At 39.6% G+C, this 23427-nt stretch overlaps 2 protein-coding genes and 1 long non-coding RNA gene across 4 annotated transcripts in view; 2 read left to right on the top strand and 1 right to left on the bottom strand.

The window, feature by feature from the left end:
• Positions 1 to 5365: 5365 nt before the first annotated feature.
• On the bottom strand, positions 5366 to 13270 carry LOC103463477 (uncharacterized). Its single transcript, XR_533521.3, has 3 exons — positions 13173 to 13270; positions 9470 to 9590; positions 5366 to 7782 (listed from the first exon to the last, which is right to left on the bottom strand). It is a non-coding gene; the product is annotated as an uncharacterized LOC103463477 (long non-coding RNA).
• On the top strand, positions 12696 to 17380 carry LOC103463478 (uncharacterized). The gene is made up of 3 exons (XM_008406844.3): positions 12696 to 13815; positions 15270 to 15386; positions 16554 to 17380. Exons 1-3 carry the CDS (start codon positions 13089 to 13091, stop codon positions 16640 to 16642), a joined length of 933 nt encoding a protein of 310 aa, XP_008405066.1. The 5' UTR covers positions 12696 to 13088; the 3' UTR covers positions 16643 to 17380.
• Positions 17381 to 18268: 888 nt separating this feature from the next.
• Positions 18269 to 23427, top strand: part of psmd1 (proteasome 26S subunit, non-ATPase 1) — a 34890-nt gene continuing 29731 nt past the window's right edge. Inside the window, exons 1-13 of one of the 2 annotated variants that reach the window (XM_008406842.3) lie at positions 18269 to 18434; positions 18969 to 19012; positions 19189 to 19262; positions 19421 to 19590; positions 19771 to 19979; positions 20262 to 20405; positions 21822 to 22048; positions 22154 to 22214; positions 22302 to 22427; positions 22529 to 22617; positions 22710 to 22788; positions 22873 to 23046; positions 23175 to 23286. In XM_008406842.3, the coding sequence (XP_008405064.1) occupies positions 18419 to 18434; positions 18969 to 19012; positions 19189 to 19262; positions 19421 to 19590; positions 19771 to 19979; positions 20262 to 20405; positions 21822 to 22048; positions 22154 to 22214; positions 22302 to 22427; positions 22529 to 22617; positions 22710 to 22788; positions 22873 to 23046; positions 23175 to 23286 (1525 nt within the window). In that variant the 5' untranslated portion in view covers positions 18269 to 18418. Of the gene's footprint in view, positions 18435 to 18968; positions 19013 to 19188; positions 19263 to 19420; positions 19591 to 19770; positions 19980 to 20261; positions 20406 to 21821; positions 22049 to 22153; positions 22215 to 22298; positions 22428 to 22528; positions 22618 to 22709; positions 22789 to 22872; positions 23047 to 23174; positions 23287 to 23427 lie in introns of both variants that reach the window. The other variant, XM_008406841.3, reaches the window with a different exon arrangement.

Genomic DNA, 23427 nt, shown 5'->3' with positions numbered 1-23427 from the left:
CTAACCCGGGTTATGCATTTGTTGCCGCCGTGACTTTTCAGGATGTGGCTTTTCAGGGAGATTTGGATCTCAGATGAGACAGCTAGCCACAGCCTGTCTTTGTTCGTCATTAGGCCCGTTTTCTTTGATGGGTTTCAAACGCTGGGCCCTTTTCACGTTTCAATGTGAAACTGAATGCTCACCCCGGGAAAGTTAAAAGCATATACTGATATAATAATATTAGCAGAAGTTGAGCAGAAGCACAGGTGAGCGAACCAGGAGACAGATGGATCCACATGCAGAGGATGTGTAAGTTACACACTCCAAAGATATTTCGGATAATGTGCTACTGAATGTTTCGGCTTGACAACAGTCACCGCAGGCATGCCTCTGTGCATCTGCATGTGTGGGCGTGTGTGTGTGTCTGGATGCTGAGTCTCCATGGGAAGCACGGTCTGACGAAGCCCCCCATTGTCGGCATGCAGGAACATGACACACAGTTCCTGCAGCGTATCCTCACAAACCACAAAAGCGCAGCATTAATGATAAGCACCTGGATTCCCACAAGCTCCCAGTTAGCTCCAATTGGCAGTAACTGATAAATTGGGATGAGTGGGAATTAGACCGCGGGGCCTGGGTGAAAGAATCCTTTTCAGTTCGGGATGGAAGAGAGAGGCTGCAAAGGGTGATGAAGAGACTCTTTATCCTAGCTGTGTGTTCACATGAGAGCAGACTGCACGCTTCAGAAGGAAGCAGATAGAGGAGCAGAGAGAGGGACAGTGTCTTTCCCAGACAGCACATGAGAATCCAATCCACTCCCACGCGTCTCTGCTGGTGTGTGGCCTCCACACACACACATGCAAACACGCTACATGTGTCCGTGTTCTTCCCCTCCTCGTAACATCAACCCTTCACTTTCCCAATCCGGGCCACGCTCCCCACCGACTTTGATGCATTTCATTGCTCAATGTGTTCGACAATAATCTTTTTCACCCCTCAGAAGGAGCGGGCCATGGGAAGAAAGGCCCTTGCTCTCCAGGCTTTTGCGTCGTCTTCTGCCCCGGCTCTCCACCGAGACCAAATTGCTTCTCCGGCACCACGGCGTGGTTCAACTCCAGCTGAAAGGAGACAGGGTACCAAATCCCTCTCATGCACAACAAAACAACACTGTAGCCTTTTCACTTTGACTGCCCATAAGGAAAGACCTTTTTCTCGGCCATGGCGGACACAGAGTCCATCTATCCATGGGCTTCCTCACAGATGTTGACACTGTTTGCTGCGGGTTAAGATGCCCCTCTAAAGACCATTGTTTCCCTTGTGTCTTCTCCGTTATTGAGTTTTTTCCTCTCCTCATAGATGGCAGCCGGAGCTGGATCAGGGGGAAAGTGGTGAAAGACCTCCGGATAGCAGTCAGCGCTCCAGGGGGCCTTTCTGCCCAGTGAGACCCCAGCAAAGGACTTAATTGTGGGTAGCAGCAGGCAGCCACAGAGGGCTATATGCTGAAAGTATTGTGTGGCTGGATAGACCCAAGTTCCTCTCCCAAACAGGGTCAAAGGTTAGCCCCCCTGTGGCTGCTCCATACCTGCCCTGGTCAATCCCCCCCCTTCCACTGAAGAGACGGAGGCTCAAACAATGGAAACCAGTCATCATGCTACTGCGGAGACTCTTAAGGCTGAGAGGTAGCAGAGCGAAGAGACTAATTCAGTGCACTCTCCACTTGTCGATGAATAGCTAATTCGATTAATGAGCACATGAGAGAGAGAGTAACAAGCGAAGCAGGTCAGGTCGATTAGAGGCCCGCTCTTTGCACTTCACAGGGCCTCATCTCAGCACTCAAGTGTGATAGGAATCTTATCGTGCACTCAAAACAAAAACCCATCTGATTACATCTCCACGATCAGCGTTGCGAATGCGGGTGAAGATCATAAAGGTGGCGTATGTGTGTGCGGGTGGCTGTGCGTGTGCGGAGAGTCCGCTGAGCCAGGCTTCACCCCCATTGCTTTGTTTTAAAATCCTTGTGGATTCAGGGAATGTTCAGGCCTGTACGCTCCATCAGCACATAGATGTCCGGTTTTGCCAAATACCTACGCCCCACATTTTATCAAGTCGCAGCAACAGACTTGTGTTTGTTTTATTGAGACTTTACCTGACAGACCAACACATAACTGTGAAGTAAGTATAAAAGAATACCCTGTTGAGCCACCTACTGATGCACCTAATGATATATGTGCTGATGAAAAGTGACACTGCACACCCACATGAACACACCAGTCCCGCTGTGAAACATTGTGGTGGCAACAACATGCTATAGGGATCCTTTTCATTGACCAGGGTCAGAAAACTGAGAAGATGGATGGAGAGAAAAAAACAGCAAAAAGTGTTCATGTTCCAGCAGAACAATGATTTAAACATGCATTTCCATTTCAGCTGATTTCTTGATTATTTATTAAAAAGTACACGTCAACCCAACATGTAGTTCCAAACAATGAGTTCAGTGTTTGTTAAAAAAGATTAAAACCAGGTTTTTGTGTGGCGTAGGGGTTGAGTGGTAGCTTTACATGCAGAGGCCGTCATCCTTGATGCAGTTGTCCAGGATCTTGATTCCTTCAGACCTTCGCTGAGATGCCAGTAAACTTTAAGAATCAATTGTTTCGGTCAAAGCATTTTAACATGTTAAAATGGCCCAGCCAAAGTCCAGACCTCAATACAAATTAGAAAACGCGTAGCAACACTGAGAAACTCACCATTAAATCTGACTTAGGTTGAACTATTTTGCCACGAACAATATCTAGAAATCAGTGTCTACATGTTCACAGCCAATAGAGACATATCCCAAAAGAAAAATTTGTCAGAGTTGTAGTGAAAGGTGGCTCTAAGACGCCTCGACTCCGTGGAAATGCATGGCACACTTTTCAGATTTTTATTTGCCAGAATAAAACCATTTCATGTCACAACTGTGTACTTCTTTGTGCTGCTTTATTACATATAATCCAAATACAATATAGTTTTTGACTGGGATGGGACAAAATGTAAAAAGGCAAAAGTTCAAGGGGTGTGTGAATCTTGATGCACCCTTTGTGGGAAACTTTAATGAATGTGGAATAAAATACAATTAATGATTCATATGAATAAAAGTGGTTTTATACTGCCTGAGATTTCATAAGCAGGCACCATTAAACACAAACCAAGTTAATCCAACCTCTTTATTTCACATGATGGTTTTCTGCTAAACTGTACACACATTCTCAACATAAACAGCAATTACTATTGTTGAAAATTAAACAAAATCCCCTCCTCTATGTCAGCGGGTAATTAAATTGAACTTTTATGACAAGTTAGATCCCTGCTGTAATTCCAAAATGAGACAAAGAACAAAATATACACAGATTGATGGAACCCCTCATCGGTTCTTAGACAGTTGCTACAACACCGGCCTGAGTCAGTGAGGGTGGAAACTTTCTCTCCCATGAACGGAGCGAATCCGCAGCTTTTCTGACAGTTTGATGCTGTCAGTGAAGATGTATGAGAGCAGAGGGGCATCTCTGACCCCACACCAACAGTAGATTAACCCTCTCCCCAGGCAAGGCCGGACTGGCTCTTAAAATCTGACCCTTGTCCTCCGACACCACCACATGGGGCTTCTTTCACCTCTAAACTCTGCGGCATGCCACAGTGCATCCACCCCCCACCTCTTCACTAAATTTTATGCGTCCTCCATCCACTTGTTCACTGAGTGTCCAGTTAGTGTCCCTCGTAGGGGCGTCCGATCTGGAGCCGCAGGTAGTTTTCACTGACGTCTCCTCCAGTGTCCCACTGCTAGAAATTTGTAGCTTCCCTCCGGGTGTCTCTTTGGGAATGTCAGCTGTGGGGCCCCTGGTGGGAGATTTGTTGATATGATAACTCGATTAGGCCTCAGGATGGATGACGTTTTGGCAGAAAGCCAGTCAGCCGCACCCAGGGAGCCACTGGCTCGTCTCTTTAACCTCTCCTCAGGAGGCAGCAATTAGAGGTAGTAATTGGTGAATTAGGAACATTGCTAGACGTTTTCCCTGCTTCCTCTCACTTTCTGTGGCTTGCGGGTGGAACTGAAGCCAAGACGATAAAGACCTGCCTCTGAGTGTGTTACTTTTGCTTTGTCGAAATCGGTGTGCCCACTGCAAGAACACAAAGTTACTTCCTGCAGATGAGAAGGTGGGCAATGATTTGGTGCCTTTTCTGTGTGTTTCTGTTGCTTGCTTTTACGTGACTGCATGCCTGGAGTTCATAGGGGATAATTCAATTAATGTGGCCAAGGCCAGCAATTCAAAACCTGGCCTTTTCATCTCCAAAATTTGCATTATAAAACGTCACCAGACAGCTGAAGGTCCTCTGATGTTAGACTTTTAAAAATATTAGGACGGCGGCATTTTCAGACAAGGCCATTACCTCGACAACACGGCATTGTCATTGTGTTTTCATGGAAATGGTTCGTGACGGCTCAATGTCAGCTCATCTGTCATGATTTTTCACCTCTAAACCTTGGTCTCACAAATAGGAGTTTACAGATTAAGTCTGACGTGAGGTCATTTGTTTATACGCTGAGAGTAATTTTGTATTAATTGTGAAATAAAGACTTTGTTTCCCTTGTTTTATTGCTTTCAGCTTGTCTAAAACCCTACCAACATCTTTTTTTTTCAGTTTTTAAATCTGTAATATTCCTGTTAATATAAATTTTATAATCTGACTCCTATTTAATATGCATTTATTGAAAACACTACCAATGTGATGTGATATGACTGCCATCCCCCTAGATGACAGAAATTGTGAGAATATTTTCAATCATGCTGACTAGTGGTTCCAGTTTAAGAAATGGCATCTTTTTTAGAAATTAAAAAAAAGCACAAGTGGGGCACAAAAACGAAGAGAGTTAAAGGTTCATTCTGCAAAGTTAATTTTAATCAGAATTATTGATGATGCACGCTTTATGCATCGCCTAGAACAATCAAAATGCTCAAAATAATGCATTGCAGCAGCCAGCCAATCACTAATAATCTCTTATGTATCTTTAAAAAAATGTCTGCCAATGGACGATCTGCAGTTTGTGACTTTCAAGGATGTTTTTAATGGCAATATATTTGTAAATTTGGAGGAAAAGCTGGTTGGTCAACATGCCCAATGATTTTAGGTTTTTGTCCGACAATATTAAAAGATGTTGGTAATTCACGTGTTTTCATTCTATTAAGTTACTCATGGCTATCTGCCAACTCTACATATTCTCCAGAGAAGCTCTGGCTTTTCCTGATATCTGGTTTTCTGTGAAGAATAAAAGAGAAAAATTGAGTTGCACTGATAGAGGCAGACAATTTTAACAGAATATGAAAAAATGACAAGTTTATCCTCACAGGGCCATCAAAACATTTGTCTTTAACTTTTATTTGATTTTTATCAAAGTCAAAAAGTGCATCACATCACAGTACAATATTGAGGCAGTTATTTAATTGTAGGAGTTTTTACATTTTCAAGAGAAAACAAAGCTGATTTTTGATGTGTTACCTGATCATGAGTTAATGAATTAATTAATATATTTATTGTCACTTTAGTGATGTATTACATTTACACAGAGCTAATTACAAGAACGTGGTAATTCTGCACTCTGACCCATTGACTGGTGCATCTCAAACATTTTCCTCTCCTTAATGAACTCTTCAGACTTCTTTCAAGTTTTAGTTGCTCTTTATTCCACAGAGATCTTTTTTGGCTGCTCCAGTTTGTGCAGTCATCCTCCTCCACTTTACTCCGGCGTTCTCCCTGTCCCTGACCTTTTATGCACTGTGGGTTTAAGCTTGCATATTCAAGGTGTAACCATCTGTGCCTCCCTTCGTCCTCAGCCCTCCGGCTCTCCGTGTCCGGGTCCGCTGGCCTGGAAAAGTTGCTTCCAGTGGACTGTTTGTTGTGCTTTGTAAACGTCCAACCCCAGGAGGTTTGCTGGAAGAGAGGGACGCCTGGAGGACACTGGTCCTTTCTTTTCTGATGAACATTGCTCCAGTGAACTGCAGCTCTGTGCTCCTACAACTTTTAACACAATGACCTCTGAGGCTGGGTCCAAACAAAACAAGCTCTGTTTAAAGACTTTGCGCTGTGAAACCCACAGACACTTAAAGACATGCTTCTTTACTTTGACCAAAGATATTCTTGTATTAAAACTGGAACATCAGTTGGGGAAGAAGCCTGTGTGTCGTAATAATTTATCAACTCTTTAGTTTACCAATGTGATTAATTTAGGGAGGAAGACGTTTTGTATTTCATGGCTTCTCATTTTGTGACAGTTTTAATGAGGTTTTAATCAAATGCCAGAGAAATGACCGAGCAAACAGAGTTTTTTTCTTTGTGTATTGCTTCTCAGCTGGCTGAAAGAAGACTCCCGTTTTCAAAAGTCTTACACTCTTTATTTAAGAGCCTGAGAGTAAAAGGGGGTTAAATGCAAATTTTTTATTTGTAAATTGTGTTTTTTAACAACCATGCACTAAGTTGGTTTATCACGTAAACTCCCAATGAAATCCATTGAGACTTGTGATTGTAACTTGACCAAAATGTGGAAAAACTCAAGATAGCTTGAAGAATAAAAAAAATATTGATGGTGGAAATGAAAATAATATTATTAGGAGATATTGAGAAAAGGACAAGCGGAGGTGGCAGAGCTGAAGACCTAAAAAATGAATCGACAAAATAAAAAAACCAGACAGCATCACTTGACACTTTTACGTCACTCCTGTTTCTCCAAACAGAAAATCACACATTGCTACGGACTCAGATAAACAATTTTAAATTTGATTTGAAAACCTTTTAGGGCCTAATATGGTCAAACTCTTCAGGATCTCTGATCTGCTGGAACTCTGCTGTGCCGTTGGTCCCAAACACCAAACGTTTCGCTCTGTGGCACCCAATCTTTAGAACGGGTTCCTCTATTTATTCACTTCATGCACTATTATTTCCTTTCCAAACCACCTGATGGAACTTTTGTATAGAAAACTTTAAACCTTTAATTTATTTGCACTTTATTTGTATCACATTACAGTAACATTAGTTTAAAACTGTAGTTGACAATCTGCAAAAAGCAGGCCTGTTAAGCAGCTGACAGCAAACACGACAAGCACTAAACCAGCTTGTAGTATTATATAAATTGCAAATCCACAAAAATGATTAACACTCTGCATTATACGTTTCTAAAAGCTACTACTAAATGAAGCTGGTGTTGACATTATATAACACAATGATCAATGTCTTAAGTAGTTTTATTTAATTATTACTTAGTAAATATGATGAAACTGTTTTTTATTTTTATTTTTTTTATCAAACTGTAGGCATATCATAGCAGTTCATGTTATTTTTATTTCAGTGCAGCTTGAGGTGTCGTGAGCTGAACTCCACATGCTCCTCTCATCAGCTCCAAACTGTCAAGTCATTTCTTACTTCAGCTGAATCCTGTGTGTGTGCAGCATCGCTGATGTGCAGCACAGCCCCAACACACACCTATGAGCACCTGTAAAAGATTTAAACCTCTCAGTACTTTCATTAGAGCGAGCTATGTCCACATGGGAAGTTCCCTCCGTCAACCTGGAGACAATTCGCCAACACTTGAGGTAGACCTTTAAACTGAGGAAGATTTCTTGAGGGGAATTCAGTGACGTCTGTGCGGTTTGAATCCCGTCTGGTGATCAGAGTACAAATCAACAGCTTGGCCAGCTAACGCATGTCCCAAAGCCTTCACAGATGGTGCTATGGTGTCCTCACACTCAGGATGTTCTCTGACACTCATGACTCAGTCTGTAGTAATGACACCACATAAAAAAAAGATGAGCTGGCTTGAAATACTCATTTGGAGTCTGATTCGCTCATATTCAATATTTCCTCTTCAAGACGTGCCTGTTTTGTTTTAAAGGGCTGAAAGGGTCAACAATTTTGTTTGTTAAACTTTTTCATTTACTGAGCACTGCTGAAGGCTGAAATGTTTGAGATTAATGCAATAATCTGTAGTACATGTTTGTAATCTGTCAGGGACTTTGCCTGGCAGACATAAAATGCTCTAAGTAGAGAAATGGCTCCATCTAGTGGCCGATCGGTGTTCAATCGTCTGATGCTTAATATTGATCTTGATTGGGACTTTAATCCTGCCATCTGAGTTCTAGTACCGCTCCTGATTCCTGCAACGTTTGCTTTTTTTAAGATAACAAGCATGTAGTTTAAACTTGTTCATTTATTTTATATGCAGAAAAAAACACAACAAAACATTAAACCAATATAAATTAATTTTCTAATCTTTAGTGTCTTACTAAATTTGTAAAATAATTACATTAACTGCTTAAAGGTTTTTGTTTTTTTGTTTTTTGGTTTTTTTTTTAATAAAGAAAAAATGCCTACCATAAAACATCAGTGGGGGTTAGAAGATCAAGCAGAGCATATAATTTACTATTAATAATTCAAAAGAATGGAGGAAGATGTTTGTTTCCCTTCTTTCTGTTTTAATGACCACTGAGCTCAAAAAGAGTCCATGGCTGTCTTGAGAAAAATAAACATATCAGTTTTCCCCATTTTGTTAACAGAAAACTTTTTAGCCTTTTATTGGAAAACACAAAACAGACCATAACTGAGAAGTGAGCTGATGCGTAATTCACTACAGTTGAAGCTCAGGCTGTTTGTTTAGATTTGCTGTGCTGCCAGAGGGCGAGCCTTTACTCCGACTCAAGTTTCTGCTTCCTGTCCCTGCTGAAGCCTTGTTCACATGGTGTCCTAATGGTGATGTGCAGTGTCAGTTTTGTGCTGCACATCAATTTGCATGTAGGCAATTAGTAGATTTTCCATTTATGTAACACAAGGGAGGACAATATTTAATAATTGAGAGACTTCTGAGGAAAACTGCTTGCGCTTTTCAGCCTTGTTTTGAATCAAACCAGAATTTTGAACCTTTTTCAAAACAGTCAAAACCAGTTTGAAATGTTACACCCCGTATTGCCCGTGAGTGATTTTTCTAAAAGTAGGGCACTAACACAATGTTTCTTCCCGGAGTTGCATTAGCTTTCCTCACAATGACAAAGAGCACATTTTGCTTCAGGGATTTGAAACACTGGTTGTTTTTGCTGATTTTTGGAGCTATGTTTGTCAGTATGTAATCCTTACTTTTAAATGAACTAAATATTAACAAAAACATAGGAAGTGATTCAGACTAATTTGAGTTCAAACTGCCTGTATCAATTAAATCTGCAAAACAAGACTCAGTTTCCAGACGACGTGAAAGTAAGAGCTTTTGATTGGTAAAGCTTCGAATAAGATTTCGTTTTCACAGTTTCATTAAACAAAAGTAACCCAAGCAAGTTCTGGTGAATTATATCACCCACTCACTACGATGCTTGCATCTTTTTTTTCCTGAATTTCCTGAATCCTGAATTTTTTCCTGAAAAGTTAATCAAAAGTAGATAACTTTCCTCTCTTTTATGCGCTTCGCAGCAATGCTCACCCCACTTCAGGTTCCACAGGACAACATAATGGAGAATAATGATCAGAGAACGAGAAGGTCTGCTGGCGCTGGAGACTCTGTGAGAACTCTGACAGCTTCTCATCTCTCTGCTCTCAGAGATCTATTATCAGACAGAAAAATCACAGGTGATTATAAAAATAGTGTCCTAGATCAAGCTTCAATCTGGGTGCACCAACATTAATTAACAAAAGAAGGGAAAATTACATGCATATTTGAGTAGGGAAAATTACATGCATATTTGAGTAATGTTACACACTTTTTGACATTTGATCATCTGAATATTTTCCAATAGGCTGAGCGATCAGCTGGATAAACCAAGGATTCTGTCCCATCGGGTTGGTGTGGAAAACTCTAACCACAAGAGAGCAGCAAAACACAAGAGTTCAGGAATGCCCTTTAAGCCGAGACAGATGGCGACTTCAGGGTTTTTCTCCAAACCTTGCGCTCTCCATTTATTCCGATGCATTTCATTTTGATCCCGTCTCACCAGAGCACCTTTCCATACCCCTATTTCATAAATGTCCGTTTGGAGGCTGCACAACTTGTCCTGTTGGTTAGCATTGCCAAAATGAAACTCCCTATGTAAATTTATACTGTTTGGTCAAAGTGCTCTTTTTGATACTTTTCACTTTATGTGCTTCAATAAGACTTAAGACAGATGTGAATGGTAATCAACATTGTTAATTTTCAAAAGAAATCAAACAAACAAAAAAAACATATGAGGTTTTTGCCCAATTTCAACAGTATTTAAGTGACATCCCAATGGTCCTAAATAATAACGGACTAAATGTTTATTTGACAAAATTAAATAAATACAGAGGTTGATTCAGTAAGACAAATATTTAATCAGCTATGACAGTCAAAAGATAACATTTAATTTCAACATTTGTTCTCTTTTTTTAATTATTGTGACTAAAATAACAGATATAGTGGAAGATTGAAGATGTTAGTCATTTTTTCTGTTGAGTCATTAAATGTTCTTCCTTACAGTTCGCCTAAGCCTCCATGTGTCTTTAATTGGACTAAGTGAGAGTCTAGACTCCCAGATGCTTCTTCTTCTCAAAGAGGTCAGTATGTCTAAAGATTATCTCTAAGTTTCTGCAGATTTTTTTTTTACGCTTTCAACAAAAAGTTATCATAATAGTAATGTGAAAAGGTATTTGCCACAATCACATTTCTTCTGTTTATACTTTTTTTTGTCACAATTAGATGTTTCAGATTGTCAACTAAATTCTGATGTCATCATATCATCAGACATGATGTTGATAATGCGATAATCTGGGGCTGCTTTGCTGCTTCAAGACCGGAACAATTTGTTATAATTGATAGAACCACGAATCTTGCTCTAACAGTAAATAATGGAGAATATCCAAACATCAGATAAAGACTTTAAGCTCAGGCACTCTTTTGCTGTGTAGCACAGAACAGTAATCTAAAGTCCACCTTCAAAAGGCTCGGAAAAAAACAAAATGAAGGTTTTTGGGTAGCCTAATTAATGTCCAGGCTGAAATTCAATTCAGATAATTAAATAGGTCGCTCATTCTGGATTAAATTTAAATATTTATGCTAAAAGAAGTGGGCGGGAAATTGCCGGTCATATAACAATTGAAGGTCCTTTTTACTGGCAGGAGTGGCAGAACCAGTTGTTGGCTTTAGTAAGCAATTTCTTTTGCACATTTGATTAAGTTGCTTTGATAGTTTTACCACTTAATAGCTGAAATTAACATTTAAATATTTACTCTGTGTATATTTGTCTGGTATTAAAATTTACTTGGCGATACTGAAACATTTTAGTGTGACCAAAATGTAAAAACAGATTAAATATCTAAGGGAAAATACTTTCTTCACAGCACTGGTGTTGCTCTCTCCTGTTCGGTGTAATAAAGTGAGCATGTTAAGATTTTGCAGATAGAAATGTGAGACAACCCTTGCAGCACCCACCCAGTCAATGTTTGTGAAAGGTCCAAAGGCCAAAGACCAGCACCTTTGTATTAGTTCAAGTCAAACTGTACAGTTTATCATTTGTTCATTAGTAAACAATTACGAAACAGACGCACACGTGAAATCTGAAGCTGCACTAACTTAAATCTGGTTTTCCACATGAAGAAATCAGCCGTATTTTAGAGTGACATGTCCATTTAATTACAGACCTGGCGTGAGTGGATTAAAAGATTAGAGTCGGGAGAACTCAGCAGGCTTTCAGGTCGAGCAGCTTTTTGATCTCGCAGGAAAGTGAAACATTTCTCAGGATGTTTTAACAAAAGCAGGTTAAAGTCTGTGCGTTATGATGACTGTCATGTTTGTGTGTCTCTTGTTTCCTTTGAGACCTCTGATATCTACAACACAGGACAGAAGTCCAGACTCTTCACCATGAGAGTTGGGAAACTAAAGAAAGTGGGCGGCGGGAGATTTCATCATCCACCACCAGTTGTCCCACAAGATTAAAGAATTTCACAGAAATCCATGTAAACATAACTGGAATCTTTCCCGTTGATGTAGTGAACCAGGAAGTGCTTATGGCTGCATTTGTAATGTCTCCTTTACCTTAGTAGTCACAGATTACATTTAGTAATAATGACTTAGAACATGTGTCAGTTCAAAGTTGAAAAACCAGTTGGTTTTGCTAAGTGACTGAGCTACTTCCTACGAACTAATAAAGACAATACACTGACATGTAGTTTTCAATAAGTTGTTTTTTTTAAAGAAATGTAGCCATCTTTTGATATTTTGAGGTCGGAGTTTGTGGGAAACCTCAGATTTTGACTTATTGAAATTTCAGTTGATTTTTCTTGGAAATTTTAACTTTTACTCACCTGACCTGCTCCGAACTGAAAACTGAAGGTAAAGTGGAAATTTAGAGGCACATCTGTGAATTAGAATTTAATTCAGTGTTTCAGTTTATGTAGAGTGATATGTACCTATATAATAAAAAGTTAGGTGGAAGAAAAAAAAAGTGCTAGTAATGAGTAAAGTTCAAGAAGTTGGGGGGGATTTACAAGGAGATTTATAAGAGATCAGGAGTGGCATTAGAGCCGCATTAACACAGGAACTTGTGTAAAAAGAGCCTACACTGAAGTTGTTTCCTGTATAATACACGGAAAACCTTTTCATTAAAACGTTAAAAAAAGTTTAAATAAATTGTTTTGCTTTTATATAATATTCAAATGTTCTGAGAACCTGAATTTGGGGTGTTTGTGAGTTATAAGACAAACATTTACAGAAATATACATTCAAAATGTGCTACTACTATGATGTAAAATGTGTAATAGAGTTAATATGCTTGTGATTAAAGCATGAGAATTACAGTGGAAGCATTAAATGCAAATGTAACTTCAATAATTGCATTTGGCCGGTCATTAAAGATTAACCTAATCACTGTCAAAGAAGACCGTTTACTATTAGCGCCGCCCATTGATGATATTAGCCAATAGAAGCGTGCGGCGAACCTTCGCCCTATCCCTCCTCATTGGTGTTCGCTGTGGTCGTGGAGGAAGTTCCTGCCGGCGGCCAGTGGAGCAGGTTTCCACGGATTCAATGCCTTATTTTAGTTCAGAATTGTAATAAAAAGCAAATCCGCGCTGTCGTGAACGCGGGTAAAATGTCCGGTTTGGAGTCTGTGCCTGAGGAGGAGATGGAGTTTCAGAAGGCTGTGGCTCAGATCGGAGGAAAGGAGAGGATTTACCTAGTCAGTGATGTCTGTGGAAGTAAGGAGGTGGACGGAGATGACGTCGGGATATTTCAGGAGTTCATACGTGACATGTTTCACAACAGCAGCCCTGCGGTCAGCGAAGGACAGCTCCCATGCTGTGCGCCACGCGATCGTCGGGGCGACACTGAAGGCAAGGCAGAGACCGGAAAAAGCAACGAGATACCTTTAACAGAGAAGAGCAAGGACTTGGAGAAGGACGGGGAGAAAGAGAAGCGACCGGGGAGCAACCCTCAGAGAACCGCAACCAGGAGGTTTAATATTTACAGCTCCAAGCGGGCTATAGACTCCCCGGTCATCGTCTTCATCTTCAGACAGACCTTCATCGGGAGAACTTCAAACGAGCTGTGTCTGCTGGAGATCCTGAAGGACGTAAAGGCGCGCGCGAAGCGTGGCCCGGTCACCCGGCCCGCTCTGATTGGATTGATACACACCAAGCAGGAGAGCGCAGAGACGCAGCGCTGTGCGCAAGTCCTGGAGCTTTTGATGCGCTCCGTGTTCCGCAAACACTCACCAGACACGATTTGGGTCGGCTGTTTTATCCCGAAGACGGAAGACAGAATCCTGAGCGTCAAGAAAAACACGTGCAAAGCTGTTTACGCTGCATCCCAAACAGCAGGTGTAGACATCAATTCATTGAAGATTAGTTTGATTTATTACTCAATTTTCTTAATTTAATATTGTGGAATACAGACGGGAGGTTTTGCCTAGGGCACAATTCATGCAAGAACAACCTCTGAGTGCAGCATAAAAAAGTGACACATCTGGAATTAGCTTTACAAACTCTTGAATCCAATTTTAGCAGTGGTACCACCTCTCTTAATTTGCTGGGCTGGGCTTAGGAAATTGTGGGCCTTGCTTGCTTGCTGAAGAGTGAAAATACCTTTTTTTATGTTAAAATGCAGCTGAAATGTGTTTGGTGTTGATACTGTATGAGCTAGGCAAACCTGCCTGGAATGTCTCTGTATTGGCTAAATTTGGACAGGAGATTTGGGTTACAAAATCTAGTTTTTAACACATTCTTCTGGGCTAAATAGTAACAAATACTGACCAAACTAACACAGGCATGAAAAAGACATCCTAAAGCATCTGTTGCTTTTAGGTAAATTTAGTATTTGTTGTACAAAGTCCTCCTATAAAAGGCTTAATTAGAAGGACATAATTGTTTTCAAATAGTTGCATGTTGCTTTTATATATCAAAATCCAATTAATTAAAACACCTCACGGCCAGGTGGGTCTAGATGTTGTCAAACTGTAAAATACTGTGCTTGGAAAGCATTTATTCAAAGAGACATACATCTGTGTTTTTTGATAATGAAAAACAGGGAAAGTCACTGAGCTACAACATTTATTTATTTATTTAGTTTAAATCTTAGTAGCTGGTTACAGCTACAAAAGTTTTGGTTATTGTTTGATTCATGACTTAAAAACTGACTAAGGATTAGGATTACAGTGACACATTCCTGCAGGGCTCTTTTGGGCAGGACTTTACCTGGACCATGAGGTTTTGTGGAGTCTAAAAAGCAGTTTCTCTCTCTCTCTCTCTCTCTCTCTCTCTCTCTCTCTCTCTCTCTCTCTCTCTCTCTCTCTCTCTCTCTCTCTTATTTTTTTTATTTTGAGTGTTTTTGGAGACTTTCAAAGAAAACCTATAAGCCCATATTGGTTTATTTATTCTAATTCACTGGAAATTCATTTATACGACGTTAGAAAGGATCATGGTCCAGTTTGGACTGACTGTCCAAAGCCAAGCACACAACAGCTGGCCAAAAAATCTCTGAGTTCGTTTACTCAAGAGTCTTTATCAGGCTGCTGCAATTTGTTAAATAAACGTTTGTGGCTAGTGACCAAGACTTGTTCATAGCTGAGGGGCCCCACATCGTCCTAAAGCAGGACCAGCATGCACCGTGACATGTGGGTCAATATGTGACATTCACAAGACCATGCGTTTTTGCACACATTCTTTCCCCCTCCCAGGCATAGTTGCAAAGTCCATAGAACAAAGGCAGGATTCATAAAACAATCAGGCTCTTAGATGTGATGCCAGATCATTAAATTCTTATTATTGCCTTTCAGATATTGCCGGGGAAAGAGGGAGCCAGCCTTTGTGGCCAGTCCAGTGTTGTTTCAGGCCTCAGACGGGAGGAGTCACAAGGCAGAACAACAACAAATCTTCTAACTGCAGACCAAAAGGTGGCAGCATTATTCTTATTAAATGTTGTTTTACACTATAGTGTAAGCTAAATGTTAGCTTACACTATGTAGGGTTGTCTTGATTACTTGTGGTCGTCAACTTTTGCCGTAGACCAACACAAAAGAGAACATAACCGTGAAGTGAAAAAATGGCATGGTGTAAGAATAAAACCATAATGTGACCTGCATTTGTACTCTCTGAATCCGCTCTCTGTGGAATCACCTTGCGGTTACAGCTGCAAGTCTTTATGGACATGTCTCCAGCAACCGAGACTGAAATTGTTGCCCATTGTTGTTTGTACTGGAGCATCAAGGTCAGCCAGATTGGACAGAGAGTTTCTATGAAAATTAATTTTCAATTCTTGGAACATAATCTCATTTACTGCCAGGCCTGGACTTTTACTGGGCTGTTGTCAAACACTAACATGCTACAGCTCAGGCTGTATGTGGAGCTCCATCCATGTTTCCAACAACCTACTTCCCTGAGCCTGCAGGGGAAAACATGTTCACAGCATGACGCTGCCAACACTATGTAGAGCATGGTGTGGCCGAGCATTACCTGTGAATGTGTGTGATTGTTCTCTCCCTCACATAGAAGACGTTTTGCATGACTTAAGGCAATCTATAAATAGAACCTCTCCTTGTTTTTTTTTAAACAGCGGGCTTGTTTTTGCCACTCCTTCACATTTGTGAAGTGCTCATCCGTGAGCTGTGGGTTTTTGCCTCTCCTTCAGAGTTGGCACGGCTTAGAGGGCTGATCACATCTTTACAGGTTTGCAGTCGTACCACGCTTTTATTCAGACACTGTACAAATCTTTGGAACATGTTTAAAATTTGGAGTATTGTTTCGCAACCTAAACTTGCCTTAAATTTCTCTATAACATTTTTTAGGGCTGTCAGAGTAAAGTATAACAATGCATTCTACATTTTGTAATCCTTATTTGTAAAATAGAAATTATTATTTTCCTTCCCTTTACAATTATTCACTGCTTTGTGTTGGTCTATTTTTTTTATAGTTTTTTGCTTTCATTCTGGTTTTTCTAGCACGTAGAGAAGCTGAATTAGTTCAAACAAATACATCTGTGTAGTTACATCTAAACTCTCACGACTAAACTTTTAAAGGCATAAATGGTGGCTTAATTAAAAACAAATCCTGTTTGGTTTCAGGCGAAGATGGAAGCCCAGAGGAAGGACTCCCTCTGAAAACGGGCGTCTTCTCTGCTGAACCTCATGTGAAAGCTGCAGTGGACCACTGATGTTAGGACACGTGTCCAGCTGTAGACCTATCATCCTCAGACATCCTCACTGTGGAAGTTTAGCAAAAAACAAACATTATGTTGTGTAACAGCCTGGTTATTACATGGTGCTGAAACTTTCACCACTCAGCCAACCAGATTTCTACCCTGAAAGATGCTGCCTGACACCTTGTTCTTAATAAATAACCTCAAGATGATTTACTGTATCTGTATAGTTTTACTGTAACACCACATTAACAGGGTATTTGATGAGATCAGCTGAGGTGCGATACATAAATAAGCACATGTTGAAAGCAGCAACAGAATAGCTGGTTGTTGGTACAGTGAAGTCAGCTCTTCCTTTAACAGCCTTTAACCAAAGTGAGGTTTTTTCTTGATGTCTTTTGTTTATTACTTTATACTTTAATTTAAACACTGAAATAATGTACAGCTCTATATTATTCCATTTTTTAGCTTAATTTGTTGCACTGTCTGAGGTGACACTGACCCAGAAGAGCTCCATCTGTTGCACAGAAAATAAATGACCCAGACCTTTAAAAGAGCTCATTTTCTGTAATGCTGTGAAGCAATGTGATTTTGTTTATGTTTTTGCTTTTATTCTAGTAGAACTTTGTGCCTTAGACAAAGTACTGTTTTAAATATTGTTCATCACAGGAACAAAATGCAGCTGTTTAAAGTTTAAGTATTTATTTAGAATGTCAGTTTAATTGTCTGTATGAATAAACACACTAACATGGATTGGTATGGATTTTATTTTATGTTTTGTGAAATGTGGTTGTTGTGTTGAACTATTAAGTCCATTACAAATATATAATTTGAAAAGCCCGTTTATTTTAGGAATTTGTCACTAAGCAAAACACATTATGTTGAATAATTAAACATAGATAGATATCTTGGCGCAAGACAATTTTCCACTTGCAGACAATAAAAACTTGACATTTGAAGTCAAAATATAAGACCAATAAAAGGCCTCCTGCACTGACTGATCAGTGCTTCTGCACTGTTCTTCAGACCTGCCCTCTAGCTATTATTAGAATGTGGTCACTTCAGCTGCTTTAGCTATATGTCTGTGGTGGATTCTGTAGACTGTTTTTTCTTCCATGATGGTTCAACCAGCTCAGTCTCTTCTACTTTCATTGTCATGTGACATCCACAGAGCACTTTGTCTCTTAATTGGGGGCATCTTTCTGATGTATTTTTGGACCTTGCATGTTTCATCTTGGATGGAGGCTCCATAGTCCTCTGCCTCCTTCTCTTAGTATATATTTTCTTTGGGTGTTGAATCTGGGGTGGAATCCACCATACATGGCAAGTAGTTTATATGTTCTGTTCTGTCGTTAAAAGTTCCTCCTTTTGCAAATTAACATAATTTATGTAGCACGTAGGAGAGGAGGAGTCTTGTCAAACGAAAGAGGTCGTCTTTAAAAATGCCTTTCTATAAACCAATTACACTCAAATTCTGTTGAATAAAAAATAAACACAAAATAACTTATTTTTTCTCATGAAATTTTTATTTATTGATAATTATTGTACATATTTGAGCATATGACGAATAAAGTAATATTGCCGTGTGTATTTATGGTCAGGCAGAAGGGAGGCCAGCTAACAAAGGTCCTTTCCAACGGGGGCTTACGTTATTATTGGACAAAAAGAAGTGTAGCTGGCTCAGAGCGTTTACACATTTAACAAATCTTATATTTTCTCTCCAAGGACCTGTGAATACGTCCACCTTTTAAATCTAATTAGTGGATCCGGGGACTTATTCGAGTAGCAGTCATGATAACATCTGCCGGTGAGTCTCAGAAGAAGGTTTTTAATTTTGTAGTTTTAACTTTAGCTAGCTGCCATTGAATTAGCTGAGTCACACGGTGCTAGCAACCGGTGACAGCGGATAATACAATCCGTATGGAGGGCTTCATACGGTTCAAATAGGTTTAACTGAGTAAAACATTTGTTTTTGGGGAAACAAATATTTCAACTGTCTGAAATGATCTGTTCTCTCCACAACATGGAAATGAATTATTCTTTCAGAAACTCCTTAGCTGTGTTTATTTCTATCACAATGAACAACAAATCCTGTGGAATTGGAAATATTTGTTCTTTATTTGCCAAAGTTATGTGTGGGGTTGTGGGACCAAATATTTCAGCTATAATCTACTGCCTCTCTGTATTTTACTGCTTATGGAGTGTGTCTCCTGTATTTCATACTAGGAGACAAAGTGCTCAAATGTAGTTTAGGGCCAAGGGAGGTGGAGAGTTGTTGTTGTTTTTTCCATTCGGAGAAATTCAGGATGTTAAAGTGTCTTTCTGTTTGTCTTTTACAAAGCTGGGATTATTTCCCTCCTTGATGAAGAGGAGCCAAAGCTAAAGGTAAATATTATTTGCAGAGTTTTACCTGGGATGGTAAAACATTTATGAACATTTTGCAGTTCATGTTTTAGTATCAGTCCTTTTTATAAAAAAGTAAATGAGAATTTTTTTTTTTTTGGTTAAAGCTTTAAAATATATGAATCAAGTTGTAAACAATGTTTTTGTCTAATTTGCAGGAGTTTGCTCTGCATAAACTAGACTCTGTTGTGAATGACTTCTGGGCTGAGATTTCAGGATCTGTAGATAAAATGTAAGTATAAACTAATAAATTCAAATATGATGAAAACGGGACAGCAAGAAATGCTTACTCTAAGTGTACAATTAGAGTAAACATTTACAGAAAAACAAATGTGAATTTCCAGTGTGTTCCTTTTCGGTCAAATAAAACTAGTTTTCTTATTTGTCCAGTGAGGTCTTGTATGAGGATGAATCTTTTCGGAGCCGAGAATTTGCTGCCCTGGTGGCCTCGAAGGTTTTCTATCATCTTGGGGCCTTTGAAGAATCCCTGAACTATGCTCTTGGAGCTGGGGATCTTTTCAGTGTTACAGATGACTCCGAATATGTGGAGACCATTATCGGTGAGTGATGAGACAAGAATACTTCTGTTATTACTGTAAAACTTAGTACATAGTGAGATGATGACCTTTACATGCTAACGTTTACACAGTCGTTTTTCTGGTGGAAGTGAAAATCATATTTGTGTCATATTACTCCTATTCAGGCAGAGTTAACGCATGTATCCCCTTTATTCTGTTCAGCCAAGTGCATTGATCACTACACCAAGTTGCGGGTGGAAAATGCAGAGCTGTCGGAGGATGAGGAGAAGAAGAAAATCGACCCTCGCCTTGAGGGCATTGTCAACAAGATGTTCCTGCGTTGCTTAGATGATCACAAATACAAACAGGCTATTGGCATTGCCTTGGAGACCAGGCGTCTTGACATTTTTGAGAAGACCATCCTTGAATCGGTCAGTATCTTTTGTCATTCACGAATACATTGGTAGTATTTACTGCAAATTTAAACCTTTCCTAATATCTCTGCATCTTGTGAAATATATTGCATTTTCAGATCAAAACAAGTATTGGTCAGATTTGTTTTGCAAACATTGATGTATTTAATCAAATGTAACTTGTGAAAGTGTGTTTTTTTTTCTCCATCTGTCTGTGTCTCTCTCTCATGAAATTACATTATAATTGTTTTGTTGTCTAGATTTGTAGTATTTATTGATTATTTTGGATGTCCTTTTCAGAATGATGTGAGCGGCCTCCTTGCTTACAGCCTGAAGGTTTGCATGTCCCTGATGCAGAACAAAAAGTTCCGTAACGAGGTTCTGCGGGTGTTGGTCAAGCTGTACATGAATCTGGAGAAACCAGATTTCATCAATGTTTGTCAGGTAACTGCAGTAAAAGTGTCTGTAAACTTGAACTCAACAACTACAAAAAATTGTAGTGTTACAAAAATGCTGAATGAATGCTCCAAGCTGAATATTTTTTTTTCTAAAAATTGCAGAACAATTTAAAGTAAACTGCAGAAATGTAAAAAAAAAAATAGACAGGCGCAGCTGAATAAAGCAAAAGCCTGCAAAATGCAAACAGAAAAAAACTGTAGAATAGCAGTGAAAACTTTCAGTCAATGCAAAAATCCCACCTGAAAAGGTTTAGAAATTCATGCAGAACACTGTTTACAACGCTAAACTGTAAGGTCACGACAGTGTCTAAGCTAAAATGAGCTAAAAAGCCAAATATAGCTGAAATGCTTGTATAGTTGGTAGGTTAGAACTGTAGGCATCTTTACCTACAGCAGCATTACTCCTTGCAGTGTGAAAGAACTCATGTAAAAGCCAAAGTTAGCTAAAAAATTTGCCAAAATTTGGAATTGGGGTTTGATGGAGGGTTGTTATCACTCTGTTGATAATAGGTTGTGAATCTGATGTATTTTAAAACCATAAAATCCATCAGGAATGCATAGAGTTGTTTTAGTTTGGTGAACAGTGCTTTTCTTAGCTTAATATACATGGTGGGGTGTTTTTGCACCCCTTACCAGGAGCGAAGTACAACACCTGGTAGATGACGGGGAAGAAGCCCAGGCTATAGAACCAGTGTGATGCTTTGTGTAATGTTCTTCTGTCAAGCCTTGGGTCTTGTCATCCATGTACATGTTTTGTTGACAGCAAAGAGTTTGAGGAACTAATTTGTCCTCCAAATCTCCCTGGGGAATTTATTGAACAGTTCTGAAACAGGGGGACTCAACATCACAATTTATTTGCAGGTGTTGGTTCTAGATACCACAACACACCTCCAGGGGGCGAGCAGAGTACATTCCTCAAGTGGTCAAGGCTTTTTTTTTTTCTTTTTTTTTTTTTTTGCTGCACAAGTTTTTTGTTATACCTCTATATAAATGCTCTCTGTGTATAGCTGTTTTATGCTCTTGCACAGATGCATCATTATTATTTTCTCCCTCCTCTTAAGTTTCATTAAAGACATTTTCAGTTGTTTTCTTCTTGTCTGCGTAAATTAAACATTCAGACATAATTTCAGAATAGCAGATGTATTTGGCAAGATTGTAGAAAACTGGAAAAAAATTGTCCAAAAATAATCTTTGGCCTAAATATCCTGATATATAGTTGTTTTAGAAATCTATTTTTACATTGTGATACAATCACAATTTTACTGTTTTTAAACAACAACAAATAAAACCCAGATCCCTTATTGCCTCCCAACCAAAGACTACTCTTTGTTCCATTTAGTTCCATAAATAACATCTGAACTGTGCCAACGTTTAACGTTTTGCGTTCTTTTTTCCCCACTAGTGCCTGATTTTCCTGGATGACCCTCAGGCTGTCAGCGACATCCTGGAGAAGCTAGTGAAAGAAGACAACCTGCTAATGGCCTACCAGATCTGCTTCGACCTCTACGAAAGCGCCAGCCAGCAGTTCCTGTCCTCCGTCATTCAGAACCTGCACACCGTAGGAACGCCCATCCCCGCAGTGCCTGGCTCCACAAACACAGGCACTGTCCCCACAGCAGACAAGGAAAGGTAGAAAGAGCTGAAAACTATTTAGGTTCACATTTTCTGGCCAGCTTGACCAATAAATTGTAAACAAACTAAAATTAATTAAAATATTTCTTGATGGGATTCCAGTGAAGCAATGGAGACTGATGAAAAGGCTGGAAGCTCACCAGCTGGAAAGGCTGCAGAAACTGTAAGCATTTCATGCTGTTTATTCTGTCTAAATAATGAAAACTGTTTCTTCAGTTTTCCTCATGACCTCTCTGAATTGTTCTAGAAGGAAGAACCTAAAGACCAGAACGCCAAAATGATCAAAATTCTTAGCGGGGAGATGACCATAGAGCTGCACCTACAGTTTCTCATCCGAAATAACAACACAGATCTGATGATTCTGAAAAACACAAAGGTAGGAAACGCTGGATGACTGAGCTGAACCGCAGAAACTGATGTTCAGATGATTGGCAGATAGTTATAAGTTGCTTAATGTTTGATTCTTTGGTGCTGCAGGACGCAGTTCGAAACTCGGTGTGTCACACAGCTACAGTCATCGCCAACTCCTTTATGCACACAGGAACCACAAGTGACCAGTTCCTCAGGTAAAAAAAAAAAGCATAAATAAAAAGACACTAGAGTTTAATATGTGCAACACAAATCATTTTAAACAAGTTAACTTTTTCTTCTCCTATAGAGAAAACTTGGAGTGGTTAGCAAGAGCCACTAACTGGGCAAAGTTTACAGCCACAGCAAGTCTGGGTGTCATTCATAAGGTAAGACTTGATCGTTATAAAGTGAAATTTGAAACAACTAACCTGTTAGTTTCTTTAAATTTGTGATTTGACTTTGAATTTTAGGGTCATGAGAAAGAGGCGCTCCAGTTAATGGCCACCTATTTGCCTAAAGACACTTCCCCCGGCTCTGCCTACCAGGAGGGAGGAGGCCTGTATGCTCTGGGCCTCATTCACGCCAATCATGGTGGGGACATCATCGATTATCTGCTCGGTCAGCTCAAGAATGCCAGCAATGATGTAAGGTTTTTTTTCCCCCATTTTTTAATATTGTTTATTTCCTTTCAGAATCTAATATATAATGTTGCTTGAGAAACACAGATTTTTTTTTTTTCCTAATTGTCTGGATTCATTTTTTCCTTTTGTAGATTGTCCGTCACGGCGGAGCTCTTGGATTGGGTTTAGCTGCTCTGGGAACAGCCAGACAGGATGTTTATGACCTGCTGAAGTCCAACCTTTATCAGGATGACGCCGTCACTGGTAAGCTGTTGAAATCACCAAATCATTGCTGGCAAAGCAAATACAATATAAGAACTGTTGTGAATTCTAAATAATTTGTTCTCAAAAAAAATGTTTTTTTTCCATTTTTTAACTAAAATTGGCGGCTATTTCACGCTACAA

The sequence above is a fragment of the Poecilia reticulata genome, chromosome 4 (genome assembly GCF_904066995.2).
Source record: "Poecilia reticulata chromosome 4, P_reticulata-male-v2, whole genome shotgun sequence".
Lineage (NCBI taxonomy): Eukaryota > Metazoa > Chordata > Actinopteri > Cyprinodontiformes > Poeciliidae > Poecilia > Poecilia reticulata.
Note: the sequence above shows the minus strand (reverse complement) of the source record. Positions and strands in the feature narration are given on the sequence as shown.